Below are 17,200 nucleotides of genomic sequence, written 5' to 3'. Positions count from 1 at the left end.
CACACTCACTCATATTCTAAAAATACTTTTGCAAATAAGTAGAATCTTATTTGTCTTCAGATTTCATGCAGTAATATCACTTCAACACATATTTTAGTATCTATATGCTTCTTAATTACCATTCTAAAATTTCTCTATTAAATGACTTCAAATAAAAAAATCCCACAAAGAATCTTTATTTCCCATCTTCAGCAAGCTTTTCAGACTGATGAATATATATGCTTATTGGGAGCAGAAAGCATCATCTTTCTGCCATGGAACGGCTGACTTTGAGGTTAGCAGCCCCATTAGTAACAACTATGCTATCAGAGCTCCTTAAGTATAGAAACAGGAATGAAAAATAAAACGACATTGGTTCTCTAGTAAATAAATTTAGCTAAGGAAATAAAGCAGTCCTGGCATGTCACTGTAGCATAAGCACTAGACTGCTCACCACAAGGCCAGTGGTTCAAACCCACCACCCACTCCTGGGAAACCCTAGACAGGGCCGCTGTGAGTCAGACCAACTCAATGGCATTGAACAACAAAAACAACGTAAAGTAAGTTAGTTGGCTAATACTAAGCATTAGCCATGTGTCAGAAAAAAAGAAGACTCTCAACAAGATGGATTGATGCAGTGCCTGCAACAATAGCACAAACACAACAGCCACTGTGAGGATGGTATGGGTGCAGGCAGTGTTTTGTTCTGTTGTGCATCAATGGCTATGAGTTGGAACTGACTGGACAGTATCTAATAACAACAAAGCATTTTTCTATTGCACAATAACACAAATGTGAAATCCAGATTCAAATTCGGTATGTCCTTGGGAGAGTTACACATTTGAAAGCATTGTTGTTGTTGTTGTTAAGTGCCATCGAGTCAGTTCCGACCCATAGCGACCCTGTACAGGGTTTCCAAGGCTGTAAATCTTTACGGGAGTAGAAAACCTCACTTTCTCCCACGGAGCGGCTGGTAGTCTCGAACTGCTGACCTTGCGGTTCGCAGCCCGATTCATAACCACTACGCTACCAGAGCTCCTCTGAAAGCATTACTGAGTGCTATAATATTACCTTCATTAATATTTCCAACTCTGTACAGCAAAAAAGGAGCCCTAGCAGTTCGAATCCACCAGCCGTTCCATGGGAGGAAAGATGAGCCTTTCTGCTCCTGTAAAGATTTATGGCCTTGGAAACCCTGTACAGGGTGGCAATGAATTGGAACTGACTCCAAGGCACACAACTATAAACACCACCACAACAAAAAAGGACACAGCACAACACTGCAATGGCCAACCTCACGCATTAGTAAAAATAGTTAATTTGTACTTCGTTACACGATTCAAGTTTCAGCCCTTAGTTTTCTAAAAATGGAGACCTACTCAGGCAAACTGGAGCCCTGGTGGGCCGTTGTAGGATAAGCAATAAGCCACAAGGTTGGTTTGAACCACAAGGTCAGCAGTTCAAACTCACAGCCGCTCTCCTCAGAAACCCTATAAAGGGTCACTATGAGTCAGAACTGATTTGATGTCACTTAACAACAACAACTCAAGCAAACAGGAAGAAGAAGAAGAAGAAGAAGAAAAAAGAAGCAAAGCTAGAATGAATGAATGGACTACAGATGACGCCATATAGCCCAGTGGACCACACACATACATGGTCCCAGCAATCTTGGTTTCAATTCCACCTACTTGTTTTGTGTTGGTGGCACCAGATTCTGCAAACCATCTTTGAGAAAGGCATGGTATTAGAAGGTGTACATCTAAGTTAATTTTCTCCCATAGCAACCTGCAAGTATCTCTGAGTCCCTCCTTTATGTCTTCCAGGTGTTCTAATGGACTGAGTAAATCTGTATTTATTTATTGAGTTATTTTATATATAGAGTTATATTTATACAGTTATTTTATTTAGTTCATTACATTTATTTATTTTAAATACTTATTTAAATAAATATTTATTATAAATATATATAGTTATATAGTTATTTTATTTATTGAGCTATATTTATATATTGAGTTATTTTCAGCCATACCACTTCTTAGTTTGGTTGATGTCCCATGGAAGGTTAGAACAACAGAAACCATTAAAAACCAAGTATTTGTAATGTCTTCATCTTCTATTGCATTGTGCCCCAGTTTTCCAACTATCTTCACAAGGAAGGATGAAACGGCTTCCTTGACATTACCAGAAACCCAGCCCATCAAGTGATCTGGCTGCCGAACATGGTTCCCATGCACCTCTCCTAGTCTTTACAAGCAAGGTATTCACTTCCATGACATCTCCTTTTTGTTAACACTCTATTTGGGTACCTCTCCCTTTCTTCCAGCCAGCACTTCAAAGTAAAATATTGATAGACATCCATGAAAAGATGTGGTACTACGGTATCACAATTCACTCTTTACTGTTACAGCACAGAATATATTCTCACAGAGCTTTAGACACCTGGGCTGCTAACATTCCCCGGTCTTCTATCCCTGTGGTTCTATAAATTCCTTTGTGACTGCTAATGGAGATAGGGAAGTGTGTAAAGGCAAAGTCATTCAAGCAGTAGGAGTTCCCAGACTTCCAGTGTTTGTCCATTTATGCCCGGAAAAGTCGTTGGGACCAGAATAGACTCAATTGGAGTGGGTCTCTTGCCCCACCTCTGTTAGAAACAGACTACCTGAGAGTCATCACAAAATCTATAGAGTGCAGCCAATGTCCCTAAATGTCAGAGCAGGCAGTGGGCTTCACCTCACAGGCACCTGGATGCCCCTCCCAGGTAGACATGGCTTTTAGTTTCAATCAGAAAAACTAGTCGCTTCTGTTAAAAATGCATCTATGGATGTAAAATAATAAACAAAAAATGTGGGCTTCCTGTCTATAACTATCCAGATGGTCAAATACAAACAGAAAAAAACAACAGAAACAGTTAAACACAATACTGCCCTGTAAAACAAATTTATCTGGGATAAGACTTATTGTAGGTTTTGCTTGGTGGATATCTCCAGGCCTACACCAGGTCTCCTTTGGTTTTGATCTTATTTCATGACCAAGAGTACTGGAGCATGTCCATGGGATCTTCTATGGTTACACCTGGATCGATGTAGCCATCTGTGGACTTAATTTTCTTACTTCTGAAACCAGTGAAAACCAATGAAATAATTTATAGTGGAAGCTGTAAGCCTGTCTGGTTTGAAACACAGCAGATCTGACCAAAGTCCAGCTCTTTGACTAACCCAAATAGGTCACTCAAATCATCTTTGTGTTCTCTATTTTCCAGGGGATATGTAGTAGCTAATCTCTTCTCATTGGGGTTCAGAAGCATGTAGATATTTTAAGCACAAGGTTTCTCTTGCCCCATCATCTAGGATCTGAACACACAAGAAACTCAACTGTCTCCTCACTCCTCTTGGCGCCATGTTTGGAAATACTATTGAAGTTCTTGTACACTGTCAAGTCGGTTTCAACTCAGTGTGACCCTGTATAGGGTTTCTAAGAGCGACTGGTGGGTTTGAACTGTCAGCTTTGAGGTTACCAGGCCAGTGTTTATCCTATGGCTCCACACCAGTACTTAATTTCCAGAAAACTAAGAAAAAAGGAGCTCCCTTTATTTACTGGGAGTCTGCTCAATTATAACGTCAGGAAATTGGTTTGAGTCTCCAGAATTTAAACAAATACCACTCATTCCCTTCTTTTCTACAAGGAGAAATACAGCTCTATGTAAATAATCACTGTAAATACTTCACAGGAAATTGGAATTAAATGAATGGTGTAAGATGAAAGCCAAGAAGGTAATCTGCTTAGATGTTATACTGACATTGTCTCTAAGTTCATCCCTTAAATTCAGACCAGAATCTCAAACACTGCTTTTTCATTACAAAGGCTCACTGTGTTAGGAGTAGTGCGCCTCAACAGCAAATACCATCTAAAGCTGCCTTGCATAAAACTTGTGCATCTTAGATTCCAGTTCTGCACAACCCTGTTGAATTATAACCAGATTTTATTTGCTGAGCAAATGTTAATGCCGTTTTACGTTAAACAGTTAATGCTACGAAAAGCACGTAAGTATTACAGCACTGGAACCTTTAAGGATGAAATACAGTTTAACTTAAAAAACTGTCTGTTGCAAACATATGTCAGCCATGAGGTCTTCCAGCTCTTATTGCTCATCTTCATAGAAATCAGTTAAAATTTTCCCCTTGGCCAAGTGATTTATGCAAGAACACACAGATTTATTAAGTACCTAGATTTAAATTCTCTGAATAAGAATAAAAAAAATAAATGCACTTTAGAACATAATGCAGTATTTAAATGACTTGAAAGCTGTCACCTCAGCACAAATAAGAGAGTGGAGAAAAAGAAGTTTAAGGATGAGGTTGATAACGTTGGACATAAAACCTCTAAGAGTTTAAGTACACAAATGCAAGACCAGGCACTTTCAAATCATAAGCACCTGGAAACAGGAAACGATCCTTTCACAGCAAAATGTCTGAGTGATTCCAGTAATGAGCCGGGAGGGGGGTGTGTGTGTGAGAGGTGGGCGCTTCTTTATTTACTAAGATTGCATTGTGATTACCTGAATGGGATCTGGTGCCTGAGAGTCTTCCTTAAATCCCAGTTCTAGCACTTAAGTATCTGTGTGACCCTGGACCAGTTGGATTTAATGTCTCTCTGCCTCAGTTTTTTCACTTGTTACATGGAGATGATAATAGAGCCTACCTCATGGGGGTGGATCACAAAGGTTCGACACATGCAAGAAACTCTGAATAGTGCCTCCCACTTAATAAGTACTCAACAAATGTTAGCTTTCTTTTCATTATTTGGTAGTTACTATTGTTTATACGAATCGGGCTGCGAACCACAAGGTCAGCAGTTCGAAACTACCAGCTGTTCCGCGGGAGAAAGATGAGGCAGTCTGCTCCTGTAAAGATTTACAGCCTTGGAAACCCAGTGCAAGATCGCTATGAGTCAGAACCGACTCCACGGCACATAACAACAACAACATTGTTTATAGGGGACTCCTGGTGTGGTGCTGTGGGTTAATGCGCTAGACTGAAAAGTCGATTTGAACTGCAAGGCTGGTGGTTCAAGCTTACCAGTCGCTTCTTGGAAACCCTCTACAGGGTTGCTATGGGTCAGAACCGACTCGATGGCACTTGTATATAGAACAACAATTGTACATAGGGGACTCCCGGTGTGGAGCTGTGGGTTAATGCACTGGATTGCGAAGTCAGTTTGAACTACGAGGTTGGAGGTTCAAGCTAATTAGTCACTCCTTGGAAACCCTATACAGAGTTGCTATGGGTTGGCATTTAACAACAACTGCATACAGAAGGTATTGCACAGGAAGGGAACTGTGCTTTTCCTCACCACACCAAACCTATTGCTAAAGAGCCAATTCGGACTCACAGTGATCCAACAAAGGGTTTCAGAGACTGTAAATGTTTATAGGTATGGACAGCCTCATCTTTCTCCTGCAGAGTGACTGGTGGGTTTGAACCACTGACCTTGTGATTAGCAGCCCAATGTCACAAGAAGTCTCTAAACTCATTGATTTATTTTCTCTTCTAGATTCTGCCCACTCCACCTCATAGTATTTCAGAAGGTCCCTGTGATTTCTCCGTTTCAAGCCCAATGAGGGGTTTTGATGTTCATCTTTCTTGTCCTCTCAGAAACATAAAACACTGCCAGCCTTGAAATTCTCTTTCGTTAGTTCCTGTGACTTCTCACTTTCTTCATTTTCTCCTAACTTCTCTGGCAACTCCTTCTCACTTCCATTTGTCGCTGGATCATCTTCCTGTCTCCCTGGCCTTTAAAGTTCGTTGGAATTTAGGATTTTATTGCTTCTTGGTCTTTAGTCTTGCTGCAGTCAAATTACCCACTTTCATGGTTTTATTACCAATTACATGTTGATTGGGGAATGAGGTGACTCCATAGGATAAGGACTGGACTGCGAAACACAAAGTTGGTGGTTCAAGCCCACCATCCCCTCCTACAGAGAGAGAAGAAGCTTTCTGCTCCCAGAAAGAAATTTTAAAACCCTATACAGGGTCACTAAGAGTTGGAACAGGATTGACTGCACTTTAACAATAACATGTTGATTAATTCAAAACGTTGGTCTGTATCTCAGACTTCTGCTCTGAGTTCCAGACCCATGGATTTAGCTATACTTTCCATGTTTATTTGATCAAAAGCACTTCAAATTCAACATGTTCAAAACATAACTTATTCCCCTTTCCAATCCAGCATGTTCCCCAATGACTTTCACCTTGCTGAGGAGACCACCACTCATCTTTTATGTAAGTTTCTCCCTTCCACCCACTCTTATTTTTTTCATTCTATCCCAAATTCCAAGGAGCTCTGGTAGCATAGTGGTTATGAGTTGGGCTGCAAACCTCAAGGTCAGCAGTTCAAAACTACCAGTGGTTCCATGGGAGAAAGATGAGGCGTTCTGCTCCCATAAAGATTTACAGCCTCGGAAACCCTGTACAGGGTCACTATGAGTCGGAACCGACTCCTCGGTACTTTTAGACACAACAATCCATCCCAAATTCCATCTCCTCTTGCACCTCCTTCACTTCTCCGTAGCAACCAGAGCAGGGCAATTAGATTGCCAAGCTAATCACTACCTACTCAAAACCCTTCGCCAGCTCCCTAGCAACTTAGCAGGTACAGCATTCATTGGCTCTTTCCAGCTTCTCCTGCCTACTGTTTTCTGCCTGTTCTCTAGCCACTTTGGCCTTCACTGTCCTTCTTCCAGGACATCCATCCAATAGGCCAAGTTCTCCCCTATTCTGTGCTTGAAACTCTTGCCATTCTTCTGTCTTACCTGGTTGATTCCTATTAATCAGTTCAAATGTCACTTCCTTGAAGAAACGGTTCTTGACCCAAACCTAGATCACGTGCCTAATAGTACACAGTCATAACATCCAGAATATTTAATACCACTAACTTATACATTGATTTGCTATTTTTAAAAGTCTATCTCTTCCAGAAGACTGTCAGTTCCAATAGGGTAAGGGACCATGCCTTTGTAGCCACCAATGTACTCACAATATCTTGCACACAGAAAGGACAATCTAATACTTGTTAAATGAACACCTAAGCTTCTGTGATCATTGAAAGGCATTTTTCATGATCCTTTTCCAGGCATACCTTCAACGCTATGGTTGCCAGTAACAAGTCCCTGTGGTGACCCTGACCTGTCACTTTAAAGCAATGTCACCTCATCCTGTGCAGACTCCAGCATGGTTACAGCTCAACTGGTTGTCTCTTAAGATTTCTAAAAGCATCGTTTTGTAGTGCCACTTAGGCAACTTATGTGATTAACTGCACCAAAATGTAACCCCAACGCCAACAAATCAATTCTGCTGCCTTGCAACTTTATAGGATAGAGTAGAACTGCCCAATAGCGTTTCCAAGGTTGTAAATCTCTATGGAGGCAGATAGCCTCATCTTTATGCTGAGTAGCTGCCAGGTTCAAAGCGATGACCGTCCGTCCAGACAGTAGCCCAATGCTTAATCCATTGAACCACCAGGGCTCCTTGTGACTGTCCTCAGAAAGGTAAATATCATGCAATAAACAACAGTTCACTTTAATAATGTATTTATACGTTAAATACACAGGCCCAACGAGCTGATAAATTAAAAAGAAAGTCCTTACCCGAATTATTTCTTCAACACAGCTGTTGGTTTCTCCAGCTCTACTCTCCTGAAAGCAAAGAAAAAAAGAAAAAAAAAAAGCAAATTAAGCATAAGATTTATGGTTACAATGAGAACTGAGATGGCAATAGGTCTGCTTCCAAGTTAGTAGGAAACAACTTATTAGAGTTCTAGACTGATGGAATGTGTTAAACTGGAGCTTACTAATAATCTCCTCCCTTAATTGCTGTTGGGTTCTTATATGCTGTTGAGTCGGTTCCAATTCATAGCAACCCTGTATAGGGTTTCCAAGGAGCAGTTGGTGGCTTGGATCTGCTGACCTTGCAGTTAGCAGTCTGGTGTTTATCCTACAGTATGACACCAGGACTCTGCTTCTCTTAATAGAATCTGGAACCTTTGGGTCACTGCTGGGTGGTCTGGGGTTCAGCCTCCCATGTGACCATCATTGTGACTATGGCTCCTTCTTATCCAGCCACTGTACTTTGGACAGGCCAGTCTGAACCCACACATGTCCCAGATGCTCTGTTCTGGATCTTCCCAGCCATACTGACTCTAAGCACAGACCATGGTCTGTAGGTGCAAGTTCCCTCACAGTGTGACAGCCGTGGTCTCAGCTGTAAAAATGGACCCAACTTCACATTCCAGCTTACAGTGAGCTGAAGAGCGAAGGTGTTTGATGACTTAAGTCAAAGCCTGGTAGAGTTTCATAGTCATTAAAGCCTAGATCCACTGGTTTGGGGAGAAGAAAACAGAAAGATCAATAAATAAATAACTGAAAGAAACAGTCTCTAAAAGTTCACACAGCATCCTGGATATCATAGTTCAGAGCCACCTGCTCTGTCACCTACACTGCAACCTGCATCTGGGGAAATGGAACAGGGCATAGAAATTTGGTGGCTTCAGGTCACAGTCAGCTCTGAGGAGTATCTTTAGTTCTGGAAATGGATTTACTTATTGTTTGTTGCGCTGCCCAGCACTCAGGAGGCAGTTTTGTGGGGACAGGTGGATAACGTGCTTGTGGGTGGAAGTTTCCATCTGTGGTCTCACAGAGATACCTTTTCAATGATGTTGACCCCAACTCAGTGTGACCACCCAGAATGAGGTTCTCCTTCCTCATATCTCTGCATCAAACCCACCAGTCGCTCCTCAGGAACCCTATACAGGGGTCGCTATGAGTCAGGACTGAATCGACAGCACTTTAACAACAACAATAGTCACACAGTATGGAATGTGTGCAATGAATATTTGTTAGCGGATAATGGATGAAGAAATGAATGCTTCTTTTACTTGTAGTTCTCAGAAATGGAAAGCCTCACAGAGCCTGCTCTGGGGAGTTTAGATAGTGAAAAACTTTACCTTCTTCTTGCCCCCCACCCCCCACTCTTCCTTTTCCTGCTCATAGGACCTTCTGTTTGAAATACTCTACAGGGTAGAAGAAGATACATGCAATGTGAAAAGGCTCCACACATGAATGAAACCTCCCCATAGTTAGAATCTAAACCAAAACAGGACTCCTGACTCTCATCTGTGTCTAATTTCTGTTCTAGAAGCTTTCACCAACCCCAAGGGCTATGCTGAAATTGATCTGCTCACTTGGCAAATGTGAGCGTATCTATTTGTCAAGGTATTTCAATACTAAAGTGTCTGTAGCATTTACATAATTTGGGAGCTTTGTGTATGTATATGTGGTTAAAGTCCATATAATACAAAAATTTACTATTTTCAAACATATGACTTGTTGGCATTGTTGTACAAACAACCTCACTATTAGTTCCAGAAATTTGTCATCATTCTAAATGGAAGTCAAACACCAATTAAGCAGTCTTTCCTCTTTCTTCTTGCCCTCATCCTCTGGCAACCACTAATCTGCTTTCTGTCTCAATGAATTTACTTATTCTGACTATACATGTATTAGTATTTGTGCCCGGCCTCCTATACTTAGCATAATATTTCCATGGTGTACATGTGTCAGTATCTGGCTACATAAGATTTCATTATGTGATTGAATCATCCCATTGATCAACCAAGGGACCTTTGGGAAATTGCCACCTTTGGCTATTTCTATGAAGTGTGTAAGTTTTTGATTGAACACTTGTATTCAATTCTTTTGGTTATACGCGGGTGCGTCAAAAAGTTCGTGGATAAATGGGATTGAAAGATAATGGAATTTTTCCAGGAACTTTTTGAAGTCCCTGTATATTAAACTCATCGAGGAACTGCCAACCTGGTTTCATAGCAGCAGACCCATTTTCAGTTCCTATCAGCAATACATGAAGGTTCTAAATTCTCCACACCCTCACCAATACTGGTTATTACCTGTCTTTCTATTACTGCCCTTCTGTGGGTGGGAGGTGTTCTGAGATTGGGATTTTGACTCATGATGTGAGCATTTTTGTGTGTGCTTATTGGCCATTTTTTATATCATCTTTGGAGAAATGTCTATTCAGATTCTTTGCCCATTTTAAAACAGGTTTATTTGACATTTTGTTCTTGAATTGTAAGAGCTCTTGACATATTATGAATAGTACACCTTTATCAGCTAAATGGTTTTTGAAAAGATTCTCTTTCATTTTGTGAGTTACCTTTTTTCCTTTTTTCACTCTCTTGACAGTGTCCTTTTATGATCAAAACTGAAACATTTTTATGAAGTCCAACTTATCTATCATTTCTTTTGTTGCCTGTGCTTTGAGTATTGCATCGAAGCCTTGTCAAAGCCGAGATCATGAAAATTTACTCTTGTGCTTGCTTCTAAAATATTCTGAGTTTTAACTCTGATATTTAAGTTTTTGACCCAATCGCTCTGGAATTTTTAAGTGACATTTATTTGATTATCAATTTTTTTGCTAAGTTCTACTTAAAATAAGAGCATCGTTTTTGTGTAAATTATTCTACTCTAGTTTCATTATTTAAAGATCAATAACAAAAAGCATAAAGCATCAACACTGTTGTGAATATTGCATGAACACAGAATACGTATCTATCTGTATTGATTAGGAAAAAGTGCTAAATATCAGGAACAGGTGACACAAATGCTTTTACTAATACTTCAGGACCTTTTTTACATATGCTCATCCCTCCTTCCATTGTCCTAAAAAGGTTCTCTAGTTTGGCAACACACAGTTAGAAGCCTTCACTTCCATTCCCAAATGCTGTACTCTAAGAATCACCCTGGAAACTTCACTTTGCTGACATTCCAATCCAGCTGGATCAGAGCGCTTTTCTGGAACCTGCCTGAAATAAGCTCTCTTTCCAGGGAAACCTGGAACACAGTTGTCTAAGAAAGTTTTGGTAGGTACAGGGTGTGATGGTCCCTTGGCATTATCTCTTGCTGCGTTCTGTGATCTCTGGAATGCATAGTTTTAACTGGAAAATGAATCTTCAATCTTGCAATCATTTCTCTTACCCTACTTCCAAATTACAACCTGTTTCTACTGTATAACATGCTGGCAGAACAAGTGCTAAATTCTTAATGAACTTTCGATATTCCATCTTTGAAAAACGTAATCAAGAATAACTTTACCTCATATTCTCATGGTGGAATTACCCAGATACAGCAACATATGAAAATGATTCTTCAAATTCAACTTTAGATTCATTTTTTTTAAAAGCAAAGTTCCTCTCAGTGCTGCTTTAAAGTGATTTATGAAAATGACAGGCTCCTTTTCTGATTACCTCCCCTTCTAATCCTATAAATTTCCAATACTCTGCTTTGAAATACTGAGGTTGGCCCAGGATCGGGCAGTGTTTCGTTCTGCTGTGCATAAGGTTGCTATGAGTCGGCACCAACTCGATGGCACCTAACAACAACAACAACAACTCTGATAAGAAGGAGTCCTGGTGGGTGTGACTCTCCAAGACCCCATTGGGCTGCTAACTATGAGGTCAGCAGTTCAAAACACCAGTCACTCCACAGGAGAAAGATGAGTGTGCCTGCTACAACAAAGATTTATAGTCTTGAAAACCCTATATGGGGTTGCTATTGTTGGGGACCACAAAGCACTGAGATATTGAGGCCCTGTGTCATGGACGAAAATCCTATACGATGGCCCCACTCAGGATGGCTAGCCAGGGACCCTTGTGGTTCACAGCCTAGAGCTTATCCTATGGAGCCACTGCACTCCTGCTAGCCAATTGGTGGGAGTTAAAAACCCACCAGCTAGTCTTTGGAAGAAAGATGAGGCTGTCTACTCCTATAAAGATTTACAGTCTCAGAAACTTTATAGAACAATTCTGCTCTGTCCTGTAGGCTCTCCATGAGTTGGAAATGACTCAACGGCAGTTGAGTGTGAGTGGGGGACCTGAGAGGGATTCTACAGTGGTTTGAATCTCCAAGACCTCGCTTGGATGGGAGTGGATCCACAGGGCACAGTATTGTAGAATGATTGCATTGGAAGGAACCATGAAGGTCACTTCAGGCTAACTTAATGACTTTCACAGATAGAGAAACTGTGGCCCAGAGGTGAAACGCTTTGTCTCAAATAATTCTAGCTGCAAAAGGCAATCAATTCAGAACTCATACATTTCTTCAATACTGGTTCAGTGAAATTTCTACTGTCTCATGCTGTCTCCCTAAACTCAATGCTGGAAAATACAGCCTTGATGAGAAAAATTATGCTAGAAATCACATGATAGAATTTTGTAAGACCAACAGATTATTCAATGCAAATATCTTTTTTTAACAACATAAAAGGCAACTATACACATGGACCTCACCAGATGGAATATACAGGAATCTAATTAACTACATCTATGGAAAAAGATGGTGGAAAAGTTTAATATCATCGGCTGAAACAAGGCCAGGCGAAGACTGTGGAACAGACCATCAATTGATCTTATGCAAACTCATGCTGATGCTGCAGAAAATTAAAAGACGATTACGAGAGCCAAAATATAACCTTGAATACATCCCACCTGAATTTAAAGACCATCTCAGGAACCTATTTGAGGCAGTAACTAATTACAGAAGACCAAAAGAGTTATGGGATGACATCAAGAATACTGTACATCAAGAAAGTAAAAGGTCATTAAAAAGTCAGCAAAGAAAGAAAAGACCAAAATGGATGTCGGAAGAGACTCTGAAACTTGCTCAGCATAAAAAAGCTAAAACAAATGGATGAAATGAAGTAAAAGAGCTGAACAGAACATTTCAAAGGACAGCTAGAGAAGACAAATTTAAGATATCAAGCATTATAATGCAATGTAAGACCTGAAGTTAAAAAACCAAAAGAGAAGAACACAACATGCTCAGCATTTCCCAAGCTGAAAGAACAGAAGAAAATTCGAGCCTTGCCTTGCAATATTGAAGGAGTCTACGGACAAAATACTGAATAATGCGGAAAGCATCAAAAGAGGCTAGAAGGAATGCACAGAGTCACTGTTCCAAAGAGAAATGGAAGATGTCCAACCATTTCAAAGAAGTCCAAGCTGTACCGGTAAAGAACAAGGCTCCAAATTGAAATATTTCAAAAAACTATAGGTGTTAATTAAGCCGAGAAATTTGGAAGACAGCTACCTGGCCAATCGATTAGAAGAGATTCATATTTGTGCCCATTCCAATGGAATGTGGAAATCATTGAACAATAACATTAGTATCTCATGCAAGTAAAATTTTGCTGAAGATAATTAAGAAATGATTGCAGCAATACATAGGCAGGGAACTGCCTGAAATTCAAGCTGGACTCAGAAGAGGTTGTAGAACATGGGATATCATTGCTCATGTCAGATGGCTGTTGGCTGAAAGCAGAGAATATCAGAAATGTTTACTTGTGCTTTATTGACTATGCAAAGGCTTTTGACTGTGTAGATCATGATAAGCTATGGATAACACTGGGAAAAATGAGTATTCCAGAATATTTAATTATGCCCATGATAAACCTGTACATAGACCAACCAAAAGGCAGTTGTTAGAATGGAACAAGGGGACACTGAATGGTTTAAAATCAGGAAAGGTGTGTGTCATGGTTGTATTCTTTAACCATACTTATTCAATTTTTATGCTGAACAAATTATCTGAGAAGCTGGATAATATGAAGAACCTGACATCAGAATTGGAGGAAGAATTATTAAAAACCAGTGATATGTGCATGATGATACAAACTTGCTTGCTGAAAGCAAAGAGAACTTAAAACACTTACTGCTAAAAATTAAAGATTTTAGCCTTCAGTATGAATTGTACCTCAAAGTAAAGAAAACAAAAATCCTTACAAATGGACCAATAAATAACATCATGATAAACAGAGAAAAGATTGAAGCTGTCAAAGATTTCATTTTGCTTGGATCCTCAATCAGGACTAATGGGAGCAACAGTCAAGAAAACGAATGACGTACTGCATTAGACAAATCTGCTACATAAGGTCTCTTTAAAGTGTTCAAGAGCAAAGATATCAGTGCGTCTGACCCAAGCCATGGTATTTTTTCAGTAGCCTCATATGCATGTGAAAGTTGGACAATGAATAACGAAGACCACAGAAGAATCGATGTGCTTGAATTATCATGGTAGACAATTCTAAAAGTACCATGGATGCCAGAAGAACAAAGAAATCTGTGTTGGAAGAAGTACAGTCAGAATGCTCCTTAGAAGTCAGAATGGTGAGACTTCCTCTCTCATACTCTTGACATGTTATCAGGAGGGAATGGTCCCTGGAGAAGGAGATCACTCTTGGTAAAATGGAGAGTTGGAGAACATGAGGAAGACTACCACAGAGACGGACAGGCACAAATGGGCTCAAAAGTAACTACAATTGTGAGGATGGTGCGGAACCGGGCAGTGTTTGGTTCTGTTGTGCTTATCATAGCTATGAGTCAGAACAGATTTAACAACACCTAACAGCATGCCGTCTCCCTATTCTTAGTGCTATTTCCCTAAGTTCAACCCTTAAAGTGTCTCAGATTGAGATAACTTTAATGCTTAAAGTAGAAAAATAAAACAAGTCAGATAGTATTAGAGTCAATTTCTTTCTTCATTTTCGTGCTGATAATTATCTTAGACACTCTGTTCTCTGTCTGTCCCCTCACTGACCTCTACCATCACTTGTGCAGACCAAAGGGGAAGAGATGGGAGAAGTGGAAAAAATAAGTCAAAGCTACTGCCCCTCTGGTGCGGTGCTATGGGATAATGCACTAGAACACAGGGTCAGTTTGAACCACAAGGTTGGCGGTTCTAACTCACCAGGTGCTCCTTGGAAACTGACTCAATGGCACTTAACAACAACCATCCCTCTGAGACATTAACAAGTAAGAAATAGGGATTTGCATCCTGAAAATCTGGAGGGTGGAGTTCCATCTCTCTTCCTTTCCAAATACACAGAAAGTGGTAGATATGTATGTAAGGTGCCAAGGGCAGTATGATTCTGTCTCATACTGACCCCATGTGACAGAGCAGAACTGCCCCATAGGGTTTCCAAGTTTGTAATCTTTACAGGACCAGATCGCCAAGCCTTTCGTCTATAGGTGGGTTTGAACCACCAACCTTTTAGTTAGCAGCCGAGAGCTTAACCATTGCACCACCAAACGTCTTTAAACATTTCCATGGCTGTAGTTGTTAAGTGCCGTCCAGTGATTCAGTGCTAGAGCCCTCATTTTCCACTTAAGAGACGCGGATCTAATTCCCGGCCTAATTTACCTCATGTGCAAACACTACTCATGGATGCGACTTGTGTGACTCGGTGATGCTGAACAGGTCTCAGCACTTTCCAGCCTAAGACTAAGAAGAAAAGACTGCTGATCTACTTTTGAAAATCACCCTCTGCATCACAAATCACAAACCAATCCTGGATGGGGTAAGACTGGCAGTATTTTGTTCCACTGTTTTATAGGGTCAGCATGAGTCAGAGGTCAACTTGAGGGGAGAAAAGAAAAACAACAAGCATGCATGGTAGTGGGCACCTGAGGGTCTTTTATCTTCTCCAGCTCTCTCTCAAATCTGGTTGCAGTTGCATATGCTCTGATTACATTTACCTTTTGAAGACATTCAATGTTTATGAACAAGATTAAAACATGCATGTAATTTACAATTCCAAATCTGTGTTCATACTTTTCACAATAAAGTTATTGGTTTCCTTGGAAAGGTACCCACTGAGAAGGTGGGCTGTACAAAGTAAATTTTAATTACTCTGTTTTTCGGTTTTTTTTGTTTTGTTTTGTTTTGGAAGGTTTGTAGCTGCTGTTTCATGCTGAGTTGCTGAGCTGTTGCTCCGTATTTACTCGGCTTTGATGAACCCACCTCATTTTCCTATCATTACATTTTCAAACCTGTCATAACAGTCTCACCTCATTGAACCTCCAACTAAACTTCAATTAAAAGCTAGCAACTCCAGCTGATTCTACCTCTCCACAGCCCTGCCGATTGCTGTCTCTTCTCACGTAACTGCTTTCCCCAAATCCTGCCACTTAAATATAAATACCGCACACTCTGCCAGGGAACCCCAAGGAACTAAGCTGTGGGTAAGTATAGCTCAAGGAATAGCCAGCAGCATCCTATCACTGAAAGCAGAAGTCTGTAATTACCATGCCAAGCACAGAGCAGTGAGCAGCCAGGCTTAGGGAGAAAAGGCTCTTTCAAATCACAGCTTCTCACAGCAATGGAGCTGAAGACACACATATTCCATTTCCCCAAAATCGTTTAACTCTTCATCAGACATATTCAAGGCAGAACGTATTCCCTCAAATACTACTATTTCAATGTCACAGTGGTCTTCTTTGTTGTTAAGCACTCTAAGGTCCCACCAAGTATTTATTCCATCATTTTTCACATAAAATACTTTCCTGTTGTGGTGGTTGTTGTGGCTGTTAAGTGCCATCAAGTTGATTCTGTCTCATGTTGACCCCATGTGACACAGCAGAACGGTCCCACAGCGTTGCCACATATGTAATCTTTATGGGACCAGATCACCAGGCATTTCTTCTACAGGTGGGTTTGAACCACCAACCTTTTGGTTAGCAGTGGAGAGCTTAACCATTGCACCACCAAGCCTCCTTACATTTTCAATTGTTGTCATTAAACATCATCCAGTCAGTTCAGACTCATAGCAACCCTGTCTAGGGTTTCTGAGTCTCATCTTTTTCCCTTGGAGTGGCTGGTGGGCTGGATGGGACTGCCAATCTTGTGGCTCATAGTCCAGTGCTTAGCCTATAGAGCTACCATACTCCGAAATAATTCCAGAGACATATTTAAAAGTCCTAGTGTCACACTGTAGGATAAGCACTGGACTGCTAACTGCAAGGTTGGCTGCTCAAACCCACCAGACACTTCTGGAAACCCTATACAGAGTTGCTATGAGTCGAACTGATTTGATGGCACCCAACAATAAGAAGTCTACAACAAGTCTTGATTTAGAGAAAAACTGAGATACAAAGAGATTAGGTGTGACACTCAAAGGCACAAAAGTCTATCTTTAGATTACGGCGCTAGGCTTCAATTCAAGGAACGTTCTGATTTTATACAAAGTCTCATCCCTCCTACTGGGTTCCCCAGCTTCTCCTCTGAGGAGAGGGCAGGGTCCCGGTTACCTCTGTGGATAAGGAGACAGTCAGCCAGTTCGATCTCAAATTCTGCCTGTCTTACATCTAACCTAACACCTTC

General features: G+C 40.6%; 1 protein-coding gene across 2 annotated transcripts in view; it reads right to left on the bottom strand.

Annotated features, from left to right (window-relative positions):
- The window catches only part of AFF3 (AF4/FMR2 family, member 3), a 761,863-nt gene that overhangs the window by 359,415 nt on the left and 385,248 nt on the right, over positions 1–17,200 (bottom strand). For both annotated transcript variants that reach the window (XM_006870742.1, XM_006870741.1), the window contains one exon: positions 7,622–7,669. In XM_006870742.1, the coding sequence (XP_006870804.1) occupies positions 7,622–7,669 (48 nt within the window). The remainder of the gene's footprint in view (positions 1–7,621; positions 7,670–17,200) is intronic.

The sequence above is a fragment of the Chrysochloris asiatica genome, unplaced genomic scaffold, assembly GCF_000296735.1.
Source record: "Chrysochloris asiatica unplaced genomic scaffold, ChrAsi1.0 scaffold00150, whole genome shotgun sequence".
NCBI classification, from domain to species: Eukaryota; Metazoa; Chordata; class Mammalia; order Afrosoricida; family Chrysochloridae; genus Chrysochloris; species Chrysochloris asiatica.
The sequence above is the reverse complement of the archived record's forward strand: the minus strand, read 5'-3'. Positions and strand labels throughout refer to the sequence as shown.